General features: G+C 51.1%; 1 protein-coding gene across 2 annotated transcripts in view; it reads right to left on the reverse strand.

Annotated features, from left to right (window-relative positions):
- Window positions 1–568: 568 nt before the first annotated feature.
- The window catches only part of Ext2 (exostosin glycosyltransferase 2), a 122241-nt gene continuing 96952 nt past the window's right edge, over window positions 569–25857 (reverse strand). The window contains exons 11-14 of one of the 2 annotated variants that reach the window (XM_010612514.3): window positions 10171–10314; window positions 8319–8447; window positions 6921–7003; window positions 1237–1468 (exon numbers count right to left, since the gene is read on the reverse strand). In XM_010612514.3, coding sequence (XP_010610816.1) covers window positions 1330–1468; window positions 6921–7003; window positions 8319–8447; window positions 10171–10314 — 495 coding nt within the window. In that variant the 3' untranslated portion in view covers window positions 1237–1329. Of the gene's footprint in view, window positions 1469–6920; window positions 7004–8318; window positions 8448–10170; window positions 10315–25857 lie in introns of both variants that reach the window. The other variant, XM_010612513.3, reaches the window with a different exon arrangement.

Here is a 25857-nt window from a genome sequence, read left to right on the forward strand (position 1 = left end):
TGTGTCCCTGGCTGAGGAGTGAGAATTCTCTGAGGTGCACACACGGAGCAGGTCAGGGTCTCAGCACTGGAACCCCCAGGATGGGTGACCCGGATGCTCCTGTCCCTTCCCGTAGCTGCTGCCCAGGAGTCCACGGCTCCATAACCAGAAACGAGATGTGACTGTCATGAGCCCTACATTCAGTGCTGCTGCTGTGTCCCTAACTTTTCCCCAGCGCCTGCACTGTGGGTCGCAGGCGCAGTGGCTCCTGTTGACCAGGGCACCGGTTCCGTCCTCCTCCACACCGCTCGGCGGAACAATGGCAGCGCCTGAGCGACTTCAACTGGCACACAACTGCGTTTCCCTAATTATATCCATATTCTAAGCAAATTGTTATGTATTTTGTGTTCTGGGGACATATGTTATGGCTAAAGCCCAAACTGTGGCTAATCTTAATATTAGAGCCAGATAAATCTGTTTCGGATCCGTAACATTTAACGTTTACCAGAGTAGATTTGTTCATCAACTGGGCTTAAGGAGGTATAATTCACACATGTGCAGTATTACTAAATGCTGAAATTTAATGATTTAAATACACCGGCAACTGTTGCAAAGTGGTTGTTGTAGCAGCATTTAATGTTAGCCAGAGCATCTCTGGCTAATGTTACGTTTACACCGAAAGAATGAGCTAAATTTTGGCATCCCCTGTGGACGGGTGGGGGTCACAACTCCTCAAGTTCTACAACACGGTACCTGCCGGGCTACTCATTGCGCGGCTCTTAAAAGGCCTGTTTTTCCACAGCACACCTAGAAAACATCAGGGGACCCAATCAGGAAGCAAATGGATTCCCCGGAGGGAGGCGACCTCCGGAGGGAGGCGACCTCCTGGCTGTGACAGCCCCGTCCAGTGAGACCGGAAGGTGGAGTTAAAGACATAAAGGTGGTTCCTTGGTCAACCAAGAATCAGTGTTTAAAGCACAACAGAAAAAGGAGTAAAAAATAATTTTAATCTTATCAAAACACCAAGTGCAGTGGAGTGGTTTGTGGGGCCGATAGGAGCCGGGCCGGGCCTCGGCAGAGTCTTGTGCTCTGCACTGCGCCTGCCTGTCTGTTCCGGGAAGACGCAGTGACAGGGACGCGGGAGGCTGGGCTTCTCTGGCCCAGTGGGCGCAGTCAGGGAGGCCGTCCCCAGGGCAGGGTGACGTGCAGGTGCCGCAGTGGCTTCCTTCTGCTTGGCGACCTCAGGGGCGCCCATCGTTCTGCAGAAGGGGTCAGATGGGTACCCCGTAGCGAGTGCCTGGGGCCTTGGCCTCTGCCTGCCAGTGCCTGCCCGGACCCGTCTGTCACGCGTCACAAGCTGCCGATGTTGGGGAAACTCTTCAGCTTCTCCGGAAAGTCGTCCTTGTACAGCACGGGGTCTGCTCGGTGCTCCACCACCTTGAGAGGCATCGTCCCAAAGACAGAGGCGAACTTGTTGATGCACTCGGACCTGCAGAGGGGATGTGCAGGATGAGGGGCAGGCAGAGAGGAAAAGAAAGAATCACTGGAGTCGCGCAGGGAACGCAGCAGAAGCCATCCTGTGCACCACCCAGCAGCTCCAGCCTGCAGCCGGCTCAGAAAGGCGGGGACAGGAGCGTGGGTGCCGGCAAGGCTGCGCAGGCCCACGCCTCCCTCCCTTCACATTCCTCCAATTCCTCCCACTCAGCCCCAGCAGGCCTCAGACAAAGGTGGATTAGCTGCCAACAGTCCTTAACCCCCTCTCTGCCGGGGAGCACGGGTGGAGAGGACAGGGCACCTGGCCCACCCTTAGCGCCGCCGTGGGGCTGCAGAGACACGGGGAGAAGATGGGCCGGGCGCCCTCTCCATCCGCCGGCCCCTGTGAGCTTTCATACCTGTGTGGTTCTGGCCACTCCCTCCGTAGAGGCCGCAGCACACCAGGCTCAGCCACACACCACAGGAGGAGCTGGGCCCAGACCCAGAGCGGCCCTGGGGTGGGGGCTCAGGACGTTCGCAGGGATGGCTCCACTCTACCAGGCCCACCGAGTGTGACAGTGGAGCGGCGAGGACGCGGGCACCGGCCAGCGGGAAACCGGCCTGGGAAAAGTGTTTGGAGTGCGGGGGACCTAGAGGATGCGCTCAGTGCCCTCCTCCACCAGGCCTGGGCACCTGAGGGCCGCAGTAAGCACAGGCGGGCAGGCGCCCGGTCCGAGGTCCGACCTCAGGTCTCCTCTGTCCTCAGACAGGTGGCTGTGGGCTCCTTTCAAGTTAATTATAATCAAGAAGACTTTGCTCTAGGTCACTGTAGAACTGGAAATGTGTGTTGTCACTGCATTTTGAGCTCTAGCTAACAGCATCACCGTGTCCAGCGGCACCACAGCTCACTGCCCTGACCGTGTGCTCCAAGCTGCCAGTGGTGCTCTGCATGTACAGACGGCCCACGAGCCCCACAGCGGCCCTACGCGGCTAAGGACTCTGCTTACTCCCACTTCACAATGGGGAGACGGAAACACAGAGAGGCTAAGCAACATGTGCAAAGGTAAATAAAATCCAGAAGAGACAGAGCCAAAACAGGGCATTCTGGCTCCTGAAGCTGAGGTCTTAATTAGAGATGATGCTTTTTTTTTTTTTTTTTTTTTTTTTTGCAGTGTAGGGATGGAACCTAGGGCCCTGCACATGCTAGGCAAGCAGACCCAAATTTATTTATTAGCCTCATTCTAGGAGACAATGGGAGGGGCTGGAAGCTGTTGGTCTATTCCCTGTCGGACAATTGACCCACGATTGTTTTAAGTATTTCTCCCCCAGTCCCCCTGGGTTTATATTATCCTCCTCACAATATGGTTGAAGAAAACAAGGCTCAGGGAGGTTAAGGAACTTGCCAAGGACCCCGAGCTGGAGAGCGTGGCCCTGGGCTGCAAGGCCAGGCTTGTGTGGCACTGGATGCTGGAGCAGCATCTCGCTCCCCTCTCGCCGGCACTGCTGAGGCTCAGGAGGGCCCGAGGTCCCACATCAAGGGAGGCTGGGGAGGGCTGAAGAGTTCTAACGACAGCTTCCCCTATTCGTGTTCCAGCTCACGACAGTGGCAGGCCCCGCGGAGTCTCCGAGGTTTCACTTCGACTGTGGCCAGCAAGGGCTGGCAGTACCAGCACGGGTACCAGAGGGTACAGGCGAAAGGGTCCTGGGTCCACTGGAGGAGGAGAGCAGTGCCACAGGGCCCAGGGAGAGAATCGACAATGTCTCTTCTGTAACCAGATCAGCCAGCAGGGCACGGGCTGCGGGCGAGATGCCCTGGGGCTCGGGCCAGCCTGGCCCACTGACGGCGGTGCTGGCGAACCCGGCTCTGGCGAGGATGCTGGCAGAGGGGCGGCCGATCCCTCCAGGCCCTTGCCCCGCCCAGCCGGTTGGCAGGGCTTCCTGCTTCCTTCACACAGGGGATCTATCAGGAGCAGCAAGGGTGGGCAGAGCCTGCTGGCAGCTGGGGGCCGCCCGAGTCGTTTTGCTGGGGGTCCGCTCCCCTGTCAGCACTTCTCTCTGTTCTGCTTTTCCAATCAAGCGCACTACGCCGAGTGCTGCCAGTGCCTGCCTCTGCTGTGCTGGAAGCGTCCAGAGAAGAGGGCTGTGGGTTGGCTTCCCCTCCAAACACGCCAGTACCTAAGGTCACCAGGAGTGTCCGGGACGAGTGCTGGCGCACTGGGTGGAAACTCGCCAGTGCTCGGGAGTCTCCATCATCCGTCCCCAGCACACAAGACCCTGCTCGCCGCAGAGGCTGGGTACTTTCTGAACCCATTAGCGGACACTGTAATCTTGGGACACTGATACCCTTATTTTAGCAGCTGAAAAGACCAACAGTCAGGGCCAACGTCCTTAGGTCAGACAGCTAGTAAGTGGGAAACTCATAACATTAAGCAAAGATTGGCCCGAGTCGAAGTACTGTTTTCTTAAATCAAAGCAGGCTGCCTGTTGTATCACCCTGACCTTGGTGAAGATATTGGTCAAAATGAATAGCTATAAATTCTTCTGGTTTTTAAAGAACTAATAGATGCTAGAAACAGATGGTGGGCAGTAAAAGCTATTCTCCTACTCGACTGAGAATTCTGATTCCAGACTCCCGAAGATAGGAATAAATAAGTATACTGAACCACAAAACCCAAAACAAGGTCAAATGCTGGGAAAGAGGTTAACTACTTTAACTGTGTTGTGAAAAATGTGCATTCTGTAAAGGGAACCATTAAGAAATAAAACAAGTGAACAATTCTACAGTGGAAACTATCTCTTGGGCTTCCCAAGACAGCTGAAATCGTATCTTCATCCTCCCAACCTGAGCACCCTATTTAATAATTCAGTGCCTCCATCTTTAATGCCAACAGTTTTGCTTGCAGTTGCTGACTCTGCTCCCCATTAGACCTCTCCGAGGGGCACTGTACGTCCACTCACGCCTCTTCCTCAGCCTTGCGCTGTCACCCTTAGACTTTACCACTCTCAAAGTTACTTTTCCAAGGGCTTTCCTCGCTCCTGGCTCTGCCTATCCCGGTCCTCTCTTGGCCTCTCCAGTCGCTGCTTTTGTTTTCAGTTATTCTGTCTCCTAAATGTAAGAAATTATGAAAATTCTGCCGTTGGCTTTCCTTTAGTCACCTGTTGACTCTGAGCACAGAACTTTCCGATATTTCTGTTTTACACTTCCTTCTAAAGTTCGACTTCCAACGCAAAGTGCTGCTCAGTATCTGTACCTACACCCGGAGGGCAGGACCTCACTATCACACCCCTTACTGTCCTCCCACTTGACTGATGCCGAACATCTCACTGTTCACTGTACCCCGACTCCTGCTCTAATACAACCTCCCCATGCTCTCCCTCTCTGCTATCACGTGCACTGTTAAAGTCACTTCCATTTCTCTGCACTCAAAATCAAAGCGGTCTCTGTTGACTGCTTTTTGGCAGTTTCCTCATACCTATCCAGTCGGAATCTACATTCGGGTACATCTTCCACTGGGGAAAGAAAAATCTCGCAACTGAAGATGCTGCTTCCTTTCCACATGCAGCTTAGTCCAAAGCTGCTAACCAGTCGTCCTCCAGTTGCTTCGTTCCCTATTCCATCCCAAACAGTGCTTCCAAATCTCAAAGCAATCGTCTGACCAGCTCAAACTCGTCAACGGCTCACCAGAGCCGGAAGGAAAAACGCCAGGCTCCTTAACTGGGGTTTCCAAGCCCTTTGCAGCCTGGCACTAGCTGGCCAGAATCCTGTGCTTTACCCAAATTGAATTTCTTCATGTCCACTAGGTGAACCTTGAACTTGCTGGTCAGGCCCCTCTGAGCATGAGGCGTCCCTGCCCGGAACCTCCTATCTGCCCGAGGATCGCTGATGGGGATCACGGCGAAGTCCTTTCCCTTACAAGATTATTCTGAATAACGAAGCTGATGAGATCCTGGTTCTCTTTCCTCTCAGCGCTTTGAGCCTTCCTCGGGACACTCACAGAATTAGCTTTGGGTGAAGAGTGTGCACGTGTGTGCATGCTGTTGTATTACAGACGCTGATGCAAGCCTTCCAACTGGGCCTCCATTTTCAAAGCTCTCCTCCACGGAGAAAGCGTCCGTACCTCCCGAGCTGCAATATTCAGTGCTTCACAGTAACGATCTCCAGCCCGACGCCTGCTCGCTGCCTCTCAAGCCTCTTGTCACCTGCTACCGTCTCAGCCGTGCTGACAGCAGCTCTGTGCCTCAGCAAGAATCCCGAGGCCACTCTCGGGCCCTGGGTCTCCCTTCGCTTCCTTCCCTGCATCTCCACCAGTTCAGTTCAGCCCAGGAACTGCTTGGCTTCACGCTCTGAATTCTCCCCAAACAGAAAACAGGGTAGGCTGAAATACCGATTTCATGGACTGCAGTGGAACCACCGTCGGGGTCTCTTCCAAATGAGCTACGACTGCTACTGTCACTGCCCTTAAACTGTGCGATGCTCACGATCGTCAGTGACAGGTATTTCCAAAACCACAATAATGTTTCTTCACGTCAATGGTTGCTAACAGTCATTTTCAGGGGTAAGATATTTCCATATGAAAGAGATGAAAAGCGTTGGAAAAAGCGAAGTGGTACAGAAGAATCCAAAGCCAAGAGCAAAACATTCTGTATACAAAATCCCAAGGCTAGAAGGATTTTATTGTGGGGTAGAGACTTCAGAAATGAATCCTGCAGCAGATGCACATGAAATCTATGCACTCTAGGCCACCATAACGTTCTCGGAGGACACTGTGGTCCCTGGGTAACAGCGCTCCTGGGTGCCATGGCTTGCTGCCTCCTTAAGGAGCTACCTTTGGGAGAATTAGGCTCAGTTCAGACACCACGGAGCCTGGGGCCTCCTGGGGTTCCAGTGGGAACTATCAGGTTAGTGCGAGATTCTCATGGTCCTGGGGAAAGACACAGGTCTCTTATTCTTTCCTACTCCCCTGCAAGGCCTGGGCCACACTTCTTATCAAAGTGTGATTATGAGTAATCGATGGAATTGCTCCGAGAAGGACTATTTCAGAGCACCCCCTACCCCCAGTAAAGAAACTGGCCTTTGCTTCTGTTCCTGGAAGGGGTTTTCGTAACACCAGTAAAGGTAATCTGTCTCTGCTGGGTTTGGTTTAACTCTTTCTCCATAACATGCGACACCTCCCCCCGCCCCCATGTTTCCTCGGAACTGACTGGCTTCCAATCTGCTGACAGCAGTTAGTTAACCACTTGGTCCTTCAGGGGAGTCTGGCTTCGGAGCTTATGGCCAGCTATATTTTAAAGATCCTTCCAGCCATTGCAAATTGAGGGAGCAGCATTCCAAATTAATTCTTTGGGTGACCTGGGCTTGAACTATCCCAATTCCCACAGTGCAAAAGGAGGTGACTACGGCCACCAGCTGCTGTCCTTCTATCTCCACCCAAGTCCCATCAACCGGCCATGGCAGGAGAGCCGCTCACCTCTCCACCATGTGTGTCTGGTCCAGCGAAAGTCCGTCGATGGCCGTGCACTCTGGACACTTGAATTTCTTCCGTGGGGTCACCTGCCAGGGGCACGGACAGACCTGGCGCTCAGGGCCAAGGACTACAGAAGCGTGTTGTGCCACACCACATGCTTCTGCCCTGTGAGCTGAGATGCTGCAAGCGTGCACGCACGCACACACACACACACACACACACGCACACGCACCTCACCGCTCTTCTGTTTGATTTGGGCTGGCTCAGCCCACAGCAGAACTCACAAGGGCACAATAAAAGAGGCTTGGAGGCTTTTGCCTTCTGTAACTGGAAAGAAGCGGTGATGACAAGTCCTTAATTCCTGTTTAATGACTGTTTTCTCACTGCCAAGGCCCTTGTATAAATACCATTTGTTCTTGCAGCCATACGGGTGATGAAATACAGCTTCCCGTAACTTTCACCGGAACCTTAGTTCCAGCAGGCCTGCCTTCTCCTCCGCTAATGGCAGAAGCTCTGAGCAGCACCATGCTCTTGGAGATGCAGCTCCATCTGCAATTCCCTCTAGTTAGGAAAAAGAATCCAATCGGCTCTCACCTTGTGATCCCTTCCTCCGGCTCCCCTCCACACTCCCAAATCTTAAACATCCAGCACCCCTAGCAAACTCGAGGAAGATGGCTATCCTGACCTAGTGAAGATGAACAGGTAGGCAAAGGATGGGAAGGAAAGGAGTCTCGACAACCGAGGCCAAACTACGACCCACAGAGGCGCCATCCGGAGGAAGCAACCACGGCTTAAAAACACAGTGAAGGTGAAGGGGGGGCTCCCTGAAAAACAACCCTCACAATGTACACTTTTCAGTGTTCTTCGCGCTTAGCTGCTGGGTCCTTTAGAGCACTGGGGGATGGGACTGGGGCAAGACAGTGCTTTTTTCTCTTTCCAGGTCACTTTGTTCACTGAGGAAGAACCGGTCAAGATTCGTTCATCTGTACTTCCAGAGTGAACTTCCTGAGGACGCACAGAGGGGAGGCTGGAGCTGCCCGTTTTCCTACATGGAATTCTAACCAGACGAAAGAGGTCGGGATGATTCCACCCATGGAAAGAAGAGGGCTTACCCCTCCCAATCTATATGAGTAAAGTCTGAATTTCAAGAAGAAATCGACATCTTTTAGGTCTGAAGACTGCCCCACCCCAGAAGATCTCTAGGTATCAACTTTTACTATGCTATGGGAAAGATACTTTTGGAAACTGCACAAACAGTTACGTAACTGTACAAGGATCTGTGCATCTGTGCATCCAGAGCAACATTTCACTTGCAATTGTGAGAATGAGCTGCACTCTTCAGGATCGTAGAGCACAGACCCCGCCGAGAGAGCCAGGTGAGACAGTGGCAGGGCCTCTTACCTTGATGACAGCTTTCCCTGTGACATTGGCCACCAGGAAATTCATGGCAATGTCTTCACAGTTCATATGCGCGTCCACCCAGTTCTTGATATCCCCAGGCATTTTGTAGGTGTACAGGTAATTGAAATACTGTCAGGTGAGAAGAAAGAAGAGACACGCAGATAGCAGTTCCCTTTGGCTGATGCATTAGGACACTGAGCGCGGGCCTGAGAACAAGCTTTCTCTCCTGAGATTAATCAACACCGAGGGCCACAGGAAGGTCGAGCCCGTTTTGGTCAAGTGGCCGGCGTCTATGACATGGCACTCTTCTGCTAGAGTATATGACCTTTTTCAAGTGGAACGCAAATGAGACATCTACAATAGCCCACGTGTGAGAGATTGCAGAATTCATGGGTCAAACATAAGTCAATAATAGGCACACAATCATTAAGATGTACACATAACTCCAAAGAATTTTACTCATTAGGCTTCTTAGCTGTTTGTTTTACTAACAATAAAACCTATCTCTGGACCTCTGGCCCCCCAAAATATGAGGGTAGCACTACTCAGCTAACAAGAAACAAGAGATATAAAATGGCTAAATTAAATTAACTGCGTTGAGTTGGACAGATCCTTCTCCTGGTATCAGGGCCTCATGCTACTGGTTTAATTAAATCACACACTCCTGGGAAGTGCTCTATTGGCAAACTGAATACTCTGAAATCAAATGCATAGTCTCTAATCTCTGCCTAATAAAATCAAAACCATTAAAGTGATGGTTCTCAGAAGAGAAGTACAAAAGGCTAATACATTCACAAAAGGAACTTTAACCTCACTAATAATCATGTAAAAGTTCAAATAGTAAGATTCATTTCTACTTATCCAAATAGCTAAAGTTAATTTTTAACACATTTTTGCACGGGAGGGTATGGTAGGACAGTTTTATATTCTGCTGGTGGAGGTGTAAATCAGCAAAAATAATACTGAAACTATTACATTGCTGCTCTTAAAAAGCCCAAAGTGTACATTTCCTTTGATATAATTCTACTTGTAGGAATCTGTCATAATGATCATAAGTATAAACAGGAAAATGGATATAATTCCTGAGCATTACATATTATGCATTATCTAAAATGGCAAAAATTATAAATTTAAATACCCAATGATAGATAAATAGTTATACATGATTTATGGAGAATGACATGGTATAATGCCAATTATGCTAAGAAGTAATTGCTTATAAAATTTAGTAACGTGAGAAAATGCTCATAATACAATGGACTAGTAAGAATATTTACAACTCTCTCGGAATGCAACAATAAATATATAAAAGGTTAGCGGAAAACCAGCATCTGTAGGTAATACAGTGGTACCTTGGTTCATGAATGCTTTTGTGGGCAATGTGGTTTCCAAACAGAAGCATTTGGTAAAATTTTGTTTTTGTTTGCAAATTCTGCATTGGGTGACAAACGCACCCTTTCCCACACAAACATAAAACTGGCCATCTTTTCCAAAATTGTAGAACAAATTGAGTTCATGAACCGAGGTACCACTGTCATGTTACCTCTGAATGACAGCATTACAAGTGATATATGAATTTTCATACTTCCTACTGTAAGCATGTATTTCATTTATAATGAGAAAACAATACATTTATTTACAAAGGAATACAGTAAGTCCCTGACTTACAGACTGTTCATAAGTCATATTTGTTCGCAGTCTCACACAGTACACCTGTGAACGTTTGTAACTCGAATATAAGTCGGGGACTTTTTCTAAGCCCTCGGGGTAGAGCCCTTCTACACCCAGCACCAGTTAGGACAAACAAAATGTCATGGCCCCTGGGTTCTGTGGCCCAGGCTGCACCTCCTACCTTGTGGTAAAAAGCTGCTCCCGTGAGCACCATGGACACCTCGTTAGTCCACTCTGACTCGTACTTCCACTTACTCATCTCGTGGTCCCAGAGGTGCAGGCGACCCGGGTAGCCCACCAGCCGGTCAGGAAACTCCCGCCAGACCTGGGGACCGAAGCACATCCAGAGTCACCCCAGGGCCAGAGGACGGTGGGGGACAGTGTGCTTACCCACAAGCCCCTGGGGCCGGATCTTCACAAACCAACAGGAGCCGGAGAGGCTCCAAAGACACACACGGACCCCTGCCAACGTGTGAAGACGGACACCTCGTCTGATTCTCTCCCAAACTCCGTGGTGGCATAGCTTACCTTGTGGGGAAAATGTATGATTAATGAAGAAGTTTCTTTCTTTGTTTTGTTTTTTGTTGTTTTCTTTTTGGTACCAGGGATTGAACTCGGGACCTTGCACTTGCAAGGCAGGTGGCAGAACCACTGAGCTAAATCCCTGGCCCAAGAAGTCTCTTTCTTAATAAAGGCTCAGACGAAGAAAAAATGGAAGCCTGAAACTCAGCTACCCTGATCTGTATAAAACTGCTTATTCTCGAATTTACAAGAAGTCTCCATTTCTTTTTATTAAAAGAAAACAAAAAAAGCATCCATTTTTCCCAAGCACACTCATTCTTATAACCACCTCAAAGCCTATAATGTACTGTAGAGGGCTTTTTGATTCTGTGACATACTGAGTGAACCCTTTGACTTACTCATTCTCAAGGGCTGGTTGTAACTCAAGTCGGTCAACTGAAGGCTCAGGCTCCTCTAAGAGCCTTCAAAGTCTCTCCTGTACACAGGTGGATCTCAGTGTCCTTCAAGAGATGCTGGCCCAGGATTTCGACATTGTCATGTTTCATCCAACGCTCTTTAAGGGTTGAATCTGTATCTGAGGCCATCTGGAAGCCGGCATTCTAGATGCATCTCAACTTTGTATGTTAAAACTAAAATTCTGGTCGTAACCCAAGTCGTGCATGCAACAGGCTGGTCATAACTTGAGGGTCCACTGCACTTGGTTTCTGTGCTTGGAATAGCTCTCAGACAGTTTTGTTGGAAGAAATAAAATGTAGGTGGCCTCGGGGGATGAGGCTGTTCTCAGACCTTTCCTGTGGATTTCTGCCTACCAGAGCTGAACTTTTAGAGAGCAGAGGTCCCCACCGCGACCACGCACTGGACTTCCACTGGCTGCTCTGTGCCTCTTCTCAGTTCCCAGCCCACTGGGGCTCCTGCGGTCCCCGCCGAGGCCCTGTTCCCTTCTCTAAGCCCTTTTTCTCTCTCAGGAATCACATCTATCCTGTATCACTTAAAAACCACCTGTACTCTCACGACCTCTGAAGTCTGCTGGCCCTGAATGTAACCGACATAACCTACCCCTTACCACCTCCCCCTGGACAAAGCACAGGCACCTCCGACCCACCGTGTCCAGAACAGAGCTCTCAACCCCCGTCCCCGCCAAGTCCCTCCGTCTCCTCCAGGGAAAGTGCAGCCAGCTGCTGGGCCTCCACTGTCCCCTCTGTCCACCTCTCGCTTTCTCTGCCACGACCCAGCATCCGGACAGCCCTTGCCCGTGTCCTTGTGGCCACTTCTGTCCTTCTAACGCCAAGGACACGGCCGCTCCGTAAGGACCATTCCTAAAGAGCACTGGCAAGTCCAACCTGCGGATGCTCTGGGTCTTCACACGCAGTGAGGCGCTGACCTATGGATTCAGGTCACAGGGTCGCATCCCAGAGCACACGCTGCCGAGCCCGGGGCGCCGTCACCGCCTTCTCGGGGCACAGTGTGCTGGCAGCCCCCCTTTCCTACTTTTCCAGGGTGCTGTAAAAAACAACCACAAGCTGGGGGCTCAGAACAGCAGGAACTTGTCTCAAGTGCCACAGCCCAAGCCCAGGTGTCACCTGCAGGGAAAGATCCACCCAGGCCGACCCTCGGCTCCCAGCTGGCTGTCCCTCTGTCCGCCCGCGACACTCCTAGGCTTGCGGATGCATCGCTCCCACCCTGCAGCTTCCCAAGATCTCTTTCCTCAGCACAGCCTGCCTGTGTGTCCCTGGGTCCCTGGCTGTACAGGCACGGGTCACATCACATTAGGGCTCATGCTGGTGGCCTCATTTTAGCTCAGTTACCTCTGAAAAGTCCCCATTCCCAAAAAGTTACATTCTGAGGGCCTGAAGATCAAGACTTCAACATACTCTTTTTGAGGGGACACAATTCAACCTATAACATCGCCCAGAAAATCTTTAAGGGATGTCGAACTCTCAAAACAAAAATAATTTCCTATCACACACAGGGCCTTCCGCAGACTTTGTGGGTCGCACAGGCCCAGCTTCAGCACTTCTCTTGCTGCTCTCCCACATGCCAGCAGCTTCTCTGCTCTGTGACCACATCAAGGCCACTGGCCCTTTGCACATGCTGTTGCTTCTGGCTGCAGTGCTCTCCCAGCTCTAAAAGGGCTGGTCCCCTCTCATCAGCCAGGCCTCTGCTTAAGTTTCACCCATCTTGAAAGGCCTTGGACCTTTCCATCTAAGCCAAATGCCATGCCAACCCCCTTCTCTCATCACATCCCTTCTACCCCTCGCTCTGCTTTACCAAGGCTTCATTTGGTGTGATCACGCCAGCCGACGATTTCTGATTATTTATCTCTACCTATTTCCCTCTGGATGAGGGCAGAGTCCGTCCACTTCACCATGGTGTCCCACACACAACCAACTGTGCCTGCCGTGAGGCAACATCCCACATGCACTTGCGGAACAGAGGAAGGCTCAGAGCTGGAGAGAGAAGGGGACCCGAGGCGGCATCTCCTTCCACCCAGCCGGAGCGGCACACTCCCGGGCCCAGGACGGAAGGGTGCCCTGGACAGCACGGGAAAGACGCGGTCCTAGGAGCACATGGCTTCCGGTGCCTTCCCGGAAGTGGGGATGTGTGCTGAGCCCTTGCGCCTGCAGTCCCTTCCCCAGCGTCCCTGGGATGCTCTGCAGGATTTGGGGGGCTGTCAGATGGGGTGGGCTGGGGTTAGGGGAAGAGCCTCCCTTCTCGGGAGCAGGGGAAACCAGACCCTCGGCCTCATTAACACCAGGCTGTGACCGACAGAGTTAATGGGCCGCAGGCATTGCCCGAGGAGCTGTAGACAAATGAATCCATGTCCACATTTCCTCAGCTGGGTGAGCGGCTGCTGAGCTCCTTCTGCTCTGGGGTTTGCATTTCAACAGATTAAAATGATAGGATACTGCTTTACAGAGTGCAGGGCAGCCACGCGGTCAAGTGAGCCAATTCCTGCCCGGGCACCACGTACTGCCTGTGCCCAGCAGGTGGGTGCCGTGACCCGGGCTCACTGCGGCGGCCTCTAGGGGCCTTGTGAAGGCCCAGGCACAGATGCCACCCCCGGGACACATGGCAGAGACCAGCAGCAGGTGCAGGGAGGGGGCACCCATTCTGCCGGTGCTTCTGCTGCACACGTGGGCGCTTTTCTCGCTCACTTTGAGTCCAGTGAGTTCCAAAGGGCCCTTCCTTACCAGGCCCTGTGCCCCGAGTTGCGGCCATCAGCATCATCTTTCTCTCCGTCACTACTGGCTCCCTTTTAGGGTCAAGAGCTGTTCGGACTTCAGTAAGGTGTTGCGAGCCGGCGATGCAGAGCACTGCCCAGCAGTGTCTCAAACCTGCAAGAGCAGCGGGGTGGAGATGGGGCAGAGAGAAAGGAAGGACACCAAGACAAGAGTCTGATCAAGGCGACGTTTATTGCAGGCAGGCATCAGCCTTTTAAAGGGAAAGACCAAACTATTATGGGCTAGGATTACCATAGTAACCTCAACACCCGCTCCACGGGAACAAGGGTTCACACGGGAAAGAGAAATCAGGCTCAAGAAAAACAAATTAACAACACTTGCAACTAATAATCATGATTCCCAAATAGGTGGAGGAACTTAACAAAATGGAGTTACAACACCTGACTCCTAAAGATAACGTCAGATCTTTAACAGGAAGCACCTGACTCCTACAGATCTTTGGCTGTCCGAGTTTCTCCAGTGCTGGGTCAAAAACAAGTTTAACACGTGCAGTCCTTAAAAAGGAACAAATGTTATCTTTCAAAAAGCCAGTGGGCCATGGCTGGCTTCCCACAGTAAGGGGCTCTGTCGGCAGCAGTCACCCATCAGACCTCTCTCCGGGGGACGCGCCGAGGTGACACCGGGTCCCAGGATGCCGCGTGCGCTGCACTTGAGGCGTCAGAGGCGTCCTGGGTCTTGGCTTCCTTGGACCCTTCTGTGAGCGCCGTTCTCCCGCGGGGCCTCTGGCCCTGACTTACTCTAGGCAGCTGGATACAATCAAGATACCATCCTCGCCACTCCATCTATAACTCAGCGGCCGACTCCAGGATCAAAACCGAGTGCAGCAGAGCGGGATGGCCCTCTGATCGGCCCCGGTGTAGACCGAAGTGGATTATGTACACAGTAAAGCATTTTCCCAGCCAGGGAACCCCTTCTCCGGGCACGGTCCCCAGTCCTGCGCAGCTCCTTTCTTCCTACCCAGGCTCTCGCGATCCTGCCAGATGCCTGTGCGCGCTGCGGTGGGAGTGCGGGCACCGGAAGCTACACTTGGCGCCTCCGCAGTTCCTGCCGGCGCTTCCGAGGCGGCTGTGGCCAAATCCCAGGGCACAGCAGCCCCCGGGCCCTGCGTCCACACCTGTGTTTCCATTCCACACACCAAGCAGACAGAGGCTTGTCGCTCTTGAGACTCTGCCTTGCTTAGGGCCCGGGCTGTAACTCGACAGTGTTCACCTTTGGGCCACTGCTGCGCAAATGCGACCACAGGGCGGAGCGCTGCTCTGCAGCTTCTGCCTCCCAGTTTCCAGTCTGGGCCCAGCCACCTCTTCCCTGATGATAGGCGTCTCCTCTCCGACACCCAGAGGTGCTTACTTATGCTTCCAAACTCGGGAAAAACAAAACAATCCAGGCCTGACAGAGCACGTCTGTAATCCCAGCACTCTGGAGGCTGAGGCAGGAGGACTGTCCTGCGTTTGAGGCTGGCCTGGGTGACATAGGGATGTAGTGAGTTCAAGACCAGCCCGAAATACATAACAAAACCCCATCTCAAAAACTAAACAAAACTCCAAGAGCCCGGGAGTTCTTTTGTGCCTTCCTATTTCCACAGGATCAAACTAAGAATTTCCATTTTGGTTTGAAAGCCCTAGAGGCAGGCGAGGCTCTCACATGTACAGAAAGCGCCCTGGCTGGGAGGGGAATCGCAGAGTCCCGATGAGCTCTGCCGCTGGCCTGTTCGAAGGGGCTGTTTGCTGTGTGCAAAGTGAAGGCCCGGGTTCCATAAGGTCCAGCGTCCTCTCAGGAGCTAAGCTCTTGCATCCTCCTCGCACTGCCTTGTTCTCCGGGAGCTGACCCGTCCATCTGTTAATGCCACGCACGTGTGGGTACTCAAAGTGATTCCGACAACAGGAGGACACGAGCAGGGCTTGGCGTGTGGGGCGTGGCTAACCGCAGGCGGCTGCAGGAAGCAGGCTGGGAGCTGGGGAGGCGCAGCCCAGGTGGTGCCCATCTGGGTGTGCAGACCTGAACGGCGCTCAGCCCCGGAGCACAGCTGTGCTCTGAAGTGGCCGTCGCCGTCGCCACCCTTTTACAGCCCGGGTGGGAGGGAGAGGCGAGGATCAGGCCTTGTGAACCAAGAGAGGGACAGGGCATTGGCAAGGGAAATGGGTACTGATCCACCCTGGGCCCCGGTTTCACCTCTTTCCCTGCAGACGCCTCCGGACTTTGATCTCTCTTTAACCCTCCGGGTGGGCAGAACTCCCAAGAACCAGCTCAAACCCCACAGTCCCGAGGCTGGGTCAGGGCTCTTCCTTCCGGCTGCGGCCTGATCGGTGCCCAGATGGGGGAGGCAGCTGATGGCTTCCGGGTGACCCAGTACAGGGTTTGCTCCCATCGCTCTGGGACACAGCTCACCCCTGTATTTGGAATATCCCGAGATTAAGTGAAATGGAGGGACCGACTGTCTCTGTTTTCCACCCCTGTTTCTATCACCCTGTTAGTTGACAGTTTTTAATCGAGGAGGTAATTTGCAAAAAGCCAAAGAGCCTTGGTTCACACCTGGGAAGCAATTAAATGAGACGTCTAGCGCAGAGGGACCCAGAAGTCATAATGACGAACACCTGCGCGTTCTGTGTAAGGCCCCACACGTCCAGTCACTGCAGTCTGCCTGGAAGCCCCTGCACACGACCCAAGGCAGCTTGTCTAAAGTAGGCCAAGCAGCACAACCAGGAAGCCCTCGAGGCTTCTGCAGTCCTGGCAGCAGTCCCTGGACCCCAGCCTGCCTTGAGGGAAGGCCTTGGAGCTGGGCACATGATGTCCCTTCCTTTCCCTTCAGGCCGAGGGACAGAGGGCAGCGGACGGGACATGAAGCATCTTCCTGCGGACTCGACGCTGGGCAGACTCCTCAGGAGCTGGCTTTGAGTCATCGCTCTCCTCCCTGTGTCTGCACCATGTGCCCTCCACTGCGGGCCGGTCCCCATCTGCGATCACCTGGCAGGCAGACACCATTCGGTCCAGTGCTCTCGCGGCACGAATGAGAACGCGGCTCTCCCAAGGACCAGTCTAGTCCTCGTTCCTGAAGTGCTGTGATTCCCTGCTGTTCTGACTCAACTAAGCTCATTTCCCAGAAGCCAGGTGGAACCAGGTTCACAGGAAGTGGCAGTGGCAGTGGTGGACGTGGTTAAGTTGCAGTGCCGACCGAGTGAGCGGGCCGGGCAGAGGAGGGGAAACGCGGCGGAATCCTTTACACCCATCACACTCATTTTCTAAAAGCTGGAGGCTCTTCATGAATGTGGTTCCCATTTAGCAAAAGAGGGGCTAAGAGGGGGAGCCCCTGTGAGCTGCATGTAGCAAGCGAGAGCGAGTCCACATCTGACGCTGACCAGAACCTTGTAACCGGTGAGGCTCGGGGGCAGAGAAGCAAGTGTGGGCACGATGTGGCTGAAAGAAAGACGAAAACCAACCCCTCTTCCTGAGGCCGTGAATCCCCTGGGAGACAGAAAAGCAGGAGCGAGGTGCGTGAGAAACGGGAGGTGGGTCAGGATTGGGCCATGGTTTTCACTCTGTGCCCCTTCAGATCCCCTGTATATGACATTGTTTTTATCTCCACAACTTCCACTCCCGGGTGGGTCACACTGTCACCAAGTCTGGTCTTGGGAGACTGCTTCGTGCGATGGAGGCTGGATGGCTGGCTGTTCTCTAAACTCTGCACGGTGAGGAGAAACAAGAGATGTGAGCTGGCTCCCGAGCACAGCTGAGCTCTGGAAGTGTCCGGTTGATCTGGGGGGGGCTCAGTGTCGATGCTGGGCACCCAAGGGCACCAGCTCCGTCCAGCAAAGGGGAATGAACGCTCCTGCTCCAAGCAGTGCCTGGTGCTGCCTGTCGCTGCGGTCAGGGATGCCGCCACAAACCCCTCTGTTCCCTCCTTCCTGTGCAGAAGGAAGAAGGGACATGACCACAACTGTAGTCCTCAGGGACTCCAAAGCATAAACGAGGCTCTGGAGCAGTTACTCCAGGAGTTACGTTTGTTGTGTTATCCCACGTGACAAGCCCCACGAACTCTTGCTGGAGAATCGAGTGGCGTGGTGATTCTTTCGCATTACTTATTCACTTATATACCATCTGTTAAGAATGACTGAAGTGGTTTATTAAAAAACGAAAAACTATGGGCCAGGGATTTAGCTCACTGGTTCCGCCACCTGCCTGGCAAGCACAAGGTCCCAAGGTCGATCCCTGGTATCAAAAAACAAAGGAAAAACTAGAATAAAACCCAAACTGCCACAAGTAACAATGTGTTCCACAGTATTAAAAAAAAAAGAAATCCAGCCCACCGCCCCAGCTACTAAGGAGAATCGTAAGTTCTAGGCCCAAGTGGGCCACTGAGTGAAACCGTGCCTCAAAATAAAACATAAAAATGGCTGGGGATGCAGCTCAGCACTTCTGGGTTCAATCTCTGGTACCATTACAAAGAAGAGAAAAGAAAGAAAAAAGAGGATACAAACATGTTCCAGTTAGCTTCAGAATATTAATTCTGATATCAAGATCAAGGAAGACAAGCTGAAGTCGTCACATAGGGACGGGGAGACCTACTTGAGTATTCCTACTTTATTACTTCCTTTATGCATTTGACTCTCATGTTTATTGAGTCCCATTATGTTTTAAAATTGAATACATACTTTGAGATTCATGTGCAGGTTCAGGTACAGAATAATGCAGAGGGCTGTGTACCTTTAGCCCAATTTCTCACAAGGGTAAGCTGTCCCCGTGCTGATTTCATCAAGGTTCAGAGCATGTGATCACTACAAGGTTTCTCTCATTCATCTTTTTTTTTAAAAAATATCGGGAATCAAACTCAGGACCTTGCACTTGCGAGCTAAATCCCTGGCCCTCTCGTTGATCTTTTAAAACTCAGCCACCGCCCCAACTCCTGGCAACCAGTCAGCAGTTCTCCGTTTCTATGTCATTTTGAGGAGGTTACATAAATGGAATCAGACTTCTGGCTGTTTTCATTCAACATGATTCCCCAGAGCGTCGGCTGAGCTGCTGGAGAAGTCTGCGCTGTGCTACTGATGGCTGTGTGTCTTCCACAATGTGCATGTGCTGTGGTTTGTGTGGCCATTCACCCACCGAAGGGTTCTGCGGTGACTGTTTTGGTGGAGTCACGGACCAAGCTGCGGCAGACATTCGCCCAGGTTCTGGTGTGAGCGCCCACCGCCATCCTTGGGAACGAAGCCCCTGGAGTGCGCCTGTGGGTCACACGGTAGCTGTGTGCGTGGCTTTATAAGAAACAACCGAAATTGCTTTCCAGAGTGGCTGCAACACTTTACATTTGCACCAGCGATCCTCACCCGCATTCGTGAATTTCGCTCTATTTTTTTAATATTGGCCATGGATACAGAATATGAAATCATTTTAGTTGCCTTGCAGTTCTGTTCACAGGAAGTATATTTATAAATAGATGAATGGTGCAAACCATAAAATCACTCAGAGAATATTAAATGTGCCTCTAATATATGCCAGTCACAAAGCCCAGGCACTTGGCTTGACTTACAAGGGAGACACAATCCCCACCTGGACGGACGACAGAACTTGGAGCTTTTCACTTAAGCCCTAGAATGCTGTTGTGGATGTAACCGGTGGCCCTTGCTGTGAAAAGCTGGCTTCTTCCTTCTCTGAGAGAAGAGTGTCAACACGTGATTATGACCTCTGCCCAACCCTTCAAATCTTCAGCACAACTCGAAGCGGGGCTGCTTTTAAGGGTTGCCAAGTCTTGATCTAAAGCAGCCAACAGACAGTAGCAAATATACTGCAATCATGATTAATGTGAGCCCTAGGCACCGATTCTCAAGTACCAAGAAATAAATATGATCTGAGAGGTGAGCTGTAAATATCATGCTGACTGGTTCATCTGGCTTTCTAGAGACTCGTTTCACGGCGGTGACAGTTCTGAGGTCAAACACAGCCCTGAACTTTTACACCTTTTCTTTCTTTTTATTCTCCCCAAATGCAGAATCACTGCATCTCCAGCAAGAGCAGTCACCAGCCACGGCCCAGCCTGGGAACTCGGCAGGCAGCTGTGCGGTCCTGCCGTGGATGTGGGCTCCTCCTTTGAGGACGATGCTGCGACTCTGCCCTCCTGAGGAGCCTGCAGTCCCTACTCTCCTCCCCTTGCCCGCGCATCTTCCCAAAGCATCTCGACCACTATCAGCCCAGATAAGCAGCTGGGAAGATAAATTCCCCACAACCCAAACCACAGGCCATGTCCTGAAGCTCTGAATTCCTGAAGCGGCCAGACGGAGCTCCCAAGTAATCAATCCCAAGGAGAAAACAGGCAGCTTTTGGAACAATAACCCTCCAACATATGGATCCTTTCAGGGTCTGCTGCAGACATCGCCTGTTCATGGGGTGGTGGGGTGGGGCGCGTTTCTTTCAGACCTCGCAGGAAGCACTGCCTCTCTAAAAGGACCCCGATGAGCACTAGCTTGAGGCAGAGTCACAAAGCCAGGGGATTCTGATGGTGAAAGGGCAGGGAACGCGCTCCTCCCCAGCACTGCCTGGCCCGAGGCGAGCTGCCCAGGGAAGTGCACCTGCATCACCGGAACAGGAGTCCTCGAGGAGGGGACAAAGACCGCGGCAGAAGCACATGTCCTCTTTGGAACAGTGAGCCAGCCACCAGTGCCCCATCTGAGGTTCCATTAATGGCTATGTAAACAAATTCTGAACTTGCTGTTTTAATTTGCTCGGTGGGAAAGAAAAAAGTGCCACTCCATTGTAATCCCCGACTGGGTGCTTTTTTAAATGGCCAGATGTTGTTCCAATGTTTGGCATACATATTCGATTTCCTTGCCTTAATATTTGTTTGACTTGTCCTCCGGTGGGGACTGGGTGCTGCGGCGGCTCTGAGAGGTCAGCCTCCAGCGCGGGTCTCTCAGCACCTCCGCGACTTCTGCCCGGGACCAGGCTCCTCTTTCAGCAGCGCCTGCCGCCAGTGTGCACATGAGCTGTTTTCCCTCTGTCCCGTGAGGCTCAGGGTGTAAATGAATGCAAGCTGGAGACAGGACGGGCCACATGGGTCGGTCGGTCGGTGCCCGGGCTGCACACAGGGAGGCTAAGCCACGAGCAAAGGTCCCGGGATGATCCTCCAACCAGTCTTCCCGCATCTCGGGCAGACAGATCCTTCTCAGCACCGTCCTGGTGTTCTGTCTAGGATCTGGACAGGCACTCAGAGGAAGTGTCATTCAGCCAATGCTCCACTAGATACTCACAAAGAGGGCACATCATACTGCCTGAGAGTTTTCCAAAAGCTCGTCTTTGGCAGAATGGTTCCAGCCACACCGCAAATAAAGCTTTAGTGTAGGCCCAGCACAGAGCCGATCTGGACTAGCCTGGCCAGGCTGGGCGCTGCACACGCCAAAGCCAGCCTGGCTCACACAGGCACCAGCAGCCAGCACACCCACAGCCACGTGGCAGACTCTGGCTGGAGCCTGTGCTCCTGGGACTGCAGTCCATCACCCAGAGAAGAAGGGGAGGTGGCTGAGTTCCCAGTCCCTCCAGGTACCTTGAGGTCAGACTCGGGTGGTTCAAAGGTCTGAGCTGGCCGTGAAGTCAAGGCCTGCAAATCTGCAGAGCTGGTTCTCAGCGAAGACTGTGACAGCTCAGATTACTAGATTATCCACCCACTGCAGGTGCGTTCCTTCTTTAGGGTCCTTTCTTATTAGTCACGGCTGTGTAAGAATTTAGTGTCTTGAGGCCTAGATGAACTCGACAGTGAGCCTGCCTCCGAGCCCATGGAAGGATGGGCTAGGCCAGGTCAGTAGTAGTGAACTTGTGGCACATGGGCCACAGATGGCTGTCTGTTATGAATGAAAGCTCTAAAAGGTTCGCCTTCAGTGGGCTAAGCGGTTCCAGGTCCATAAAAAGAAACTTTGCTGCATCCCCAACTAGCCTGGGCACAGTTCTAGACTGAGGTTCGGGGCTTAATATGTTCTCACTGGCAGCCCAGGCAGGACTGTGCCACCGGGCTGCTCGTACCACCTGACGGGACAGTCCCATGCTTCCTGATGGGCAGCCACGCACGCACACCGGTGGTTCAAGCTGGCTGGAATGCAGTATGTTCACATCAGAGACATACAAATTGCAGCCACTGTGAACATGTTAAGTTTAGAGAAGTAAGCAGTTAATGCCCTGTAAGAAGGATGATGATCACAAGCCTGTGAGAACTGAATCTGCAACCCAGTTTAATTTATTTACTGTCCCCAGAGTCACTATGTGTAGAACCCTCCTTGGTAGGAGGCTTGGGATAAATGGACTCAACAGCTCCCTCCTGTCAGCACTCAAGGACATCATTATGAAATCTAATTCCAGGGAAGGCTACGTGCATCACTCAGCCACTCTAATAAGAAGAGGAAAAGTATTTAGAACCACAGACTGTCCTTTCTCTCACTCTTTCTGGGTGTGGATACAGACAGGTTTAAACTTTACTACTTCTGTTTAAAAAGCGAATGTTACAGAGTCTGGCTCGGTCATTCTCCAATTAGCCAAGCCTCCTCACCACGCGTTAAATCCACTGCCTCTCCACCAGCACCATCTAGCTGGTGTCCTTGCCCCAGGTCTCCATCAGGAGTTCACCCCGTGATCTGCTGCTTGTACCACCCAGCTCTGTGCAGAATGTGCACTGGGCCTCAGAGCCTCCCGTCAGCGGGGCCTCTGCCGCCGGACCCCCGGTCTGCTGCCGCTGCTAACCACACAGACCCCGCGCCAGCCCCGCCATCTGCTCGCCAGCCCAGCTCGACCACACACACCAAGCTCATTCTCACTTCGGTGCCTTTCTTCTTGGTGGTTCCTACATGAGGAAAACCCACGAAAAGATGGCTTAATGGGGAAAATCCTATGCTTGTCTGCTGTCTTCCCACGATTCCTTGGCAGTATTTACTTGCCATTCCCTGGGCAGCCGTGAACAAGATAATACAAGTAAACACTCACAAATGATTAGCACCTAAGAGGTCTGACCAACCCCCACCACCTGTGGCCATAACAGGCCGGGCATCAGCCTTCTGTGCCTCATACCTCCTAGCTGCTCCTGACTAGCCCAGGGCATTCACATTTCTCAGGTGAAAAATGTCCAACTCTGAAGTGCTAATAATTTTTTATGGTTGGAAATGTGAACCAAAGTATGAAAGGAAAAATAAATTCACAGGTTCCTGCACTCAGCCAAGTCTCCATGGCTGATTTTCTACCACATGTTTCAAACTGTCTCTCGGAGGCGGGGGAGGGGAGCAGGACTAAGTCACATTTTATTTCCCAGCTCTTTTAAGGTCTGAAATAAAAGCAGACAGACTTGAAGAAAAAAAAAAAAATAAAACATTCGAGTAACATTATACACTGCTACTGTTCCCCTAGGAGTCTCTTGCAAATGAGTATCAAGAACTCAATAGATACTTTCCTGGTAAAATACATAAACAGATAAATAAATTATCCCAGGCTGAAAAGAATTTCCACATCTGGTAGCTCACCAGAGCTTGTCAAACAAGTCAGAAGCACGCAGGGCCAGAGAGGATCATTCCTAGCTCCTGACTGCACAGGGCTGAGTGGGACGGGACGCTTCCCAAGGCCTCTGCCTTCCAACAGGGAACACGACCCCAATGGAACAGGCAAGGAACCCTGGCGTTTTCTTCCAAGTAAGCATGTAACACACAGCACTAGGTCCACATGTCTGTGTGCCCAGGTCCCAAGAACTTGCTAGGTGACCTTTGAGCGTTGCAATCCATGAACGTTCAACACCTCAGAGAAGTGACTTAACCTCATTGTACCTCAGTGTCCTCGGCAATACAGGACCACCAGTGACAGGGCGATCTCAAAGTCCCTTCACATCCCGACCCTGTGTCTCCTTCAAACAGAGATTTTGGAATAGGGTGCTGGGAACAGGTAACAGGCCAGATGTGCGGAGAACCTCGCATCCCCTCAGCAGACACCCGGGTGGTCACATGTGTCTAGGGGCCCAGTATTAGGACTGACATCACTCACTTGTGCTACGACTGACCTCAGTGGGACGAGGCTCTGCTAACTTCCCCTGGGAAGGGATTCTGGAGTTCACGGTCAACTTTCAAGCTTGTGTTCCAGAGAGATCAACCCCTATTCTTTATCTTACATCAATTTCCTTTTGTATTAGGCCGAAAGTTCCTCCCCAAAGCTTTGGGAGTGTGTGATCTGACCTAGAAGCTGGCCTCTGCTCTACACCACGGAGCCTGCTGCTGTCAAACGGTGTCTGTAAATCACCCTCCCAACCCCAGCATGCGGCCTGAGAGCCCCGCACATTTGCAAGCAGTGTGCAGAGCTCTGGGGCCTGGTCTGTGCGCTGTGTCCCGGCGGGGGCGTGGCCAGGATCTCGCACAGAGCAGGCTCCACTTTGGCCTCCTCCATGACTGCGACCTCCACATCCTTCCTCAGCTTGGAGGACGCCGCTGGATACTCTCACACGTGATCTGCCGCACAGGACGCTCCGCAGAGCACTTCGGTGCTTTTCCACCCGCAAGGGGCATCTTACAGATCTGCGGGTGTTCTGATCTCTTAGAATGCTTACACCCAAAAAGGTTCCAGGAAGTCCCTGGGCCTGCTCTTTCTTTAGGCAGGATTAGCAAACTGACTGCAGGCTTCTCCTTTACAAAAAATTCCCAAATAGGAAGATTATTCTCTCTTCAGATTTCCCTAATATTTCTTTAGAGCAACAGTAAAAAAATACATATGTTGCATGTTTTCTCTTTGGTTTTCACACTGCAAATACTGTGTTTGAAGCACTTACTTAAACTAAGATAATGAATTTAATTACAGATGTCATAAAAGCTTCAGAAGAATAGAAATGGAGACACATTTCATAGAATAAGCAGGGAAATATTTTGATTATGTTCAGATTAACAGCACTGGGTTATCTGGGCGTGGTGGTGTATGCCTATAATCCCAGCACTCAGGAGGCTGAGGCAGGAGGATCGCTGCGAGTTCTAGACTAGCCTGGGCTACATAGTGAGTTCCAGGTCAGTCTCAACTACATAGTGAGACCCTGTCTCAAAAAACAAAACAAAAAAAGTACTGGAGTAACTAACCCTACTTAGGTAAGACCTCATTAAGAACATTAAATCCATAACTGCAGAATGAGTCCTCTTTTTAGAATATTTACCAAAATAGACATTTCAGTGGGCCACACAGTCTCAGTAAATTTCAAAACAATAACATCATACAAAGTATATCTTTTCACCACAGTAGGATCAAACCAGATATCAATAAAATGATAATTTAAAATCTTGACAAAAATAAACAATGTAATTTTGTATGAGTCAAAGATAGTTGCATATACAATAGAAATTATAAAATATTGCAAACTGAAGGATAACAGAAATACAATTCATCCTTAAGATTGCACTTAAAGCAGCAATTAAAAAGAAGTTTAATGCATATATAAAAAATAAATATTAAAACCAATGATCTAAAAAGCTACAAATGTAACAGCAACTTAAATTCACAGAGGTAGAGGATGAAATCAGCCAAGCAAAGGGTAATTAAATACAAAACATACACAAAGAGAAAAAACAACAAAATCATAAGTGGATTCTTCACAAGAACTGTGCCACTAGTAATCGTCTAACAAACTCAGCAAGAGAAAGAGAAAAAATAAAAACTACCAGTATGAGAAATGAAAATTACTGTTCCCAATCCTAGAATCTTAGGCAATCACAAGTGAGTTCTATGAATGGCTTTCCATTAGTACATTACTGTAATTTTGACAAAATGGAGAGACGCCTTGAAAAGCACAACCTATTAAAACCAATCCAAGAACAAACAGAGCCTACGTAGTGGCAGAGGGTTAGGGAATCAAGGCAGCAGCGATCTGTGAGGTACCGCTTGGGAAGCTACAAATATCACCGAAGGTCTCCGGCCTAGCTGCTCAGCCTGCAGTTTCCTTTCTCTCCATGTACTTGTGTGTTTTTATCCTCTTCCTTTCCAATTACTATCTGAAATAGAATTACTGCTGCAATTCATTCAGTTTGTATAATTATATAAAGTTTATTCAGTGGCTGGTTACGATTTGCTCAGTTTCTTGAGTTCATCTGTCTCTTGCCAAATTTTCAGCCGTTACTGGATTT

Source organism: Fukomys damarensis, unplaced genomic scaffold (assembly GCF_012274545.1).
Source record: "Fukomys damarensis isolate Sample0158 unplaced genomic scaffold, DMR_v1.0_HiC HiC_scaffold_27, whole genome shotgun sequence".
Classification (NCBI taxonomy): domain Eukaryota; kingdom Metazoa; phylum Chordata; class Mammalia; order Rodentia; family Bathyergidae; genus Fukomys; species Fukomys damarensis.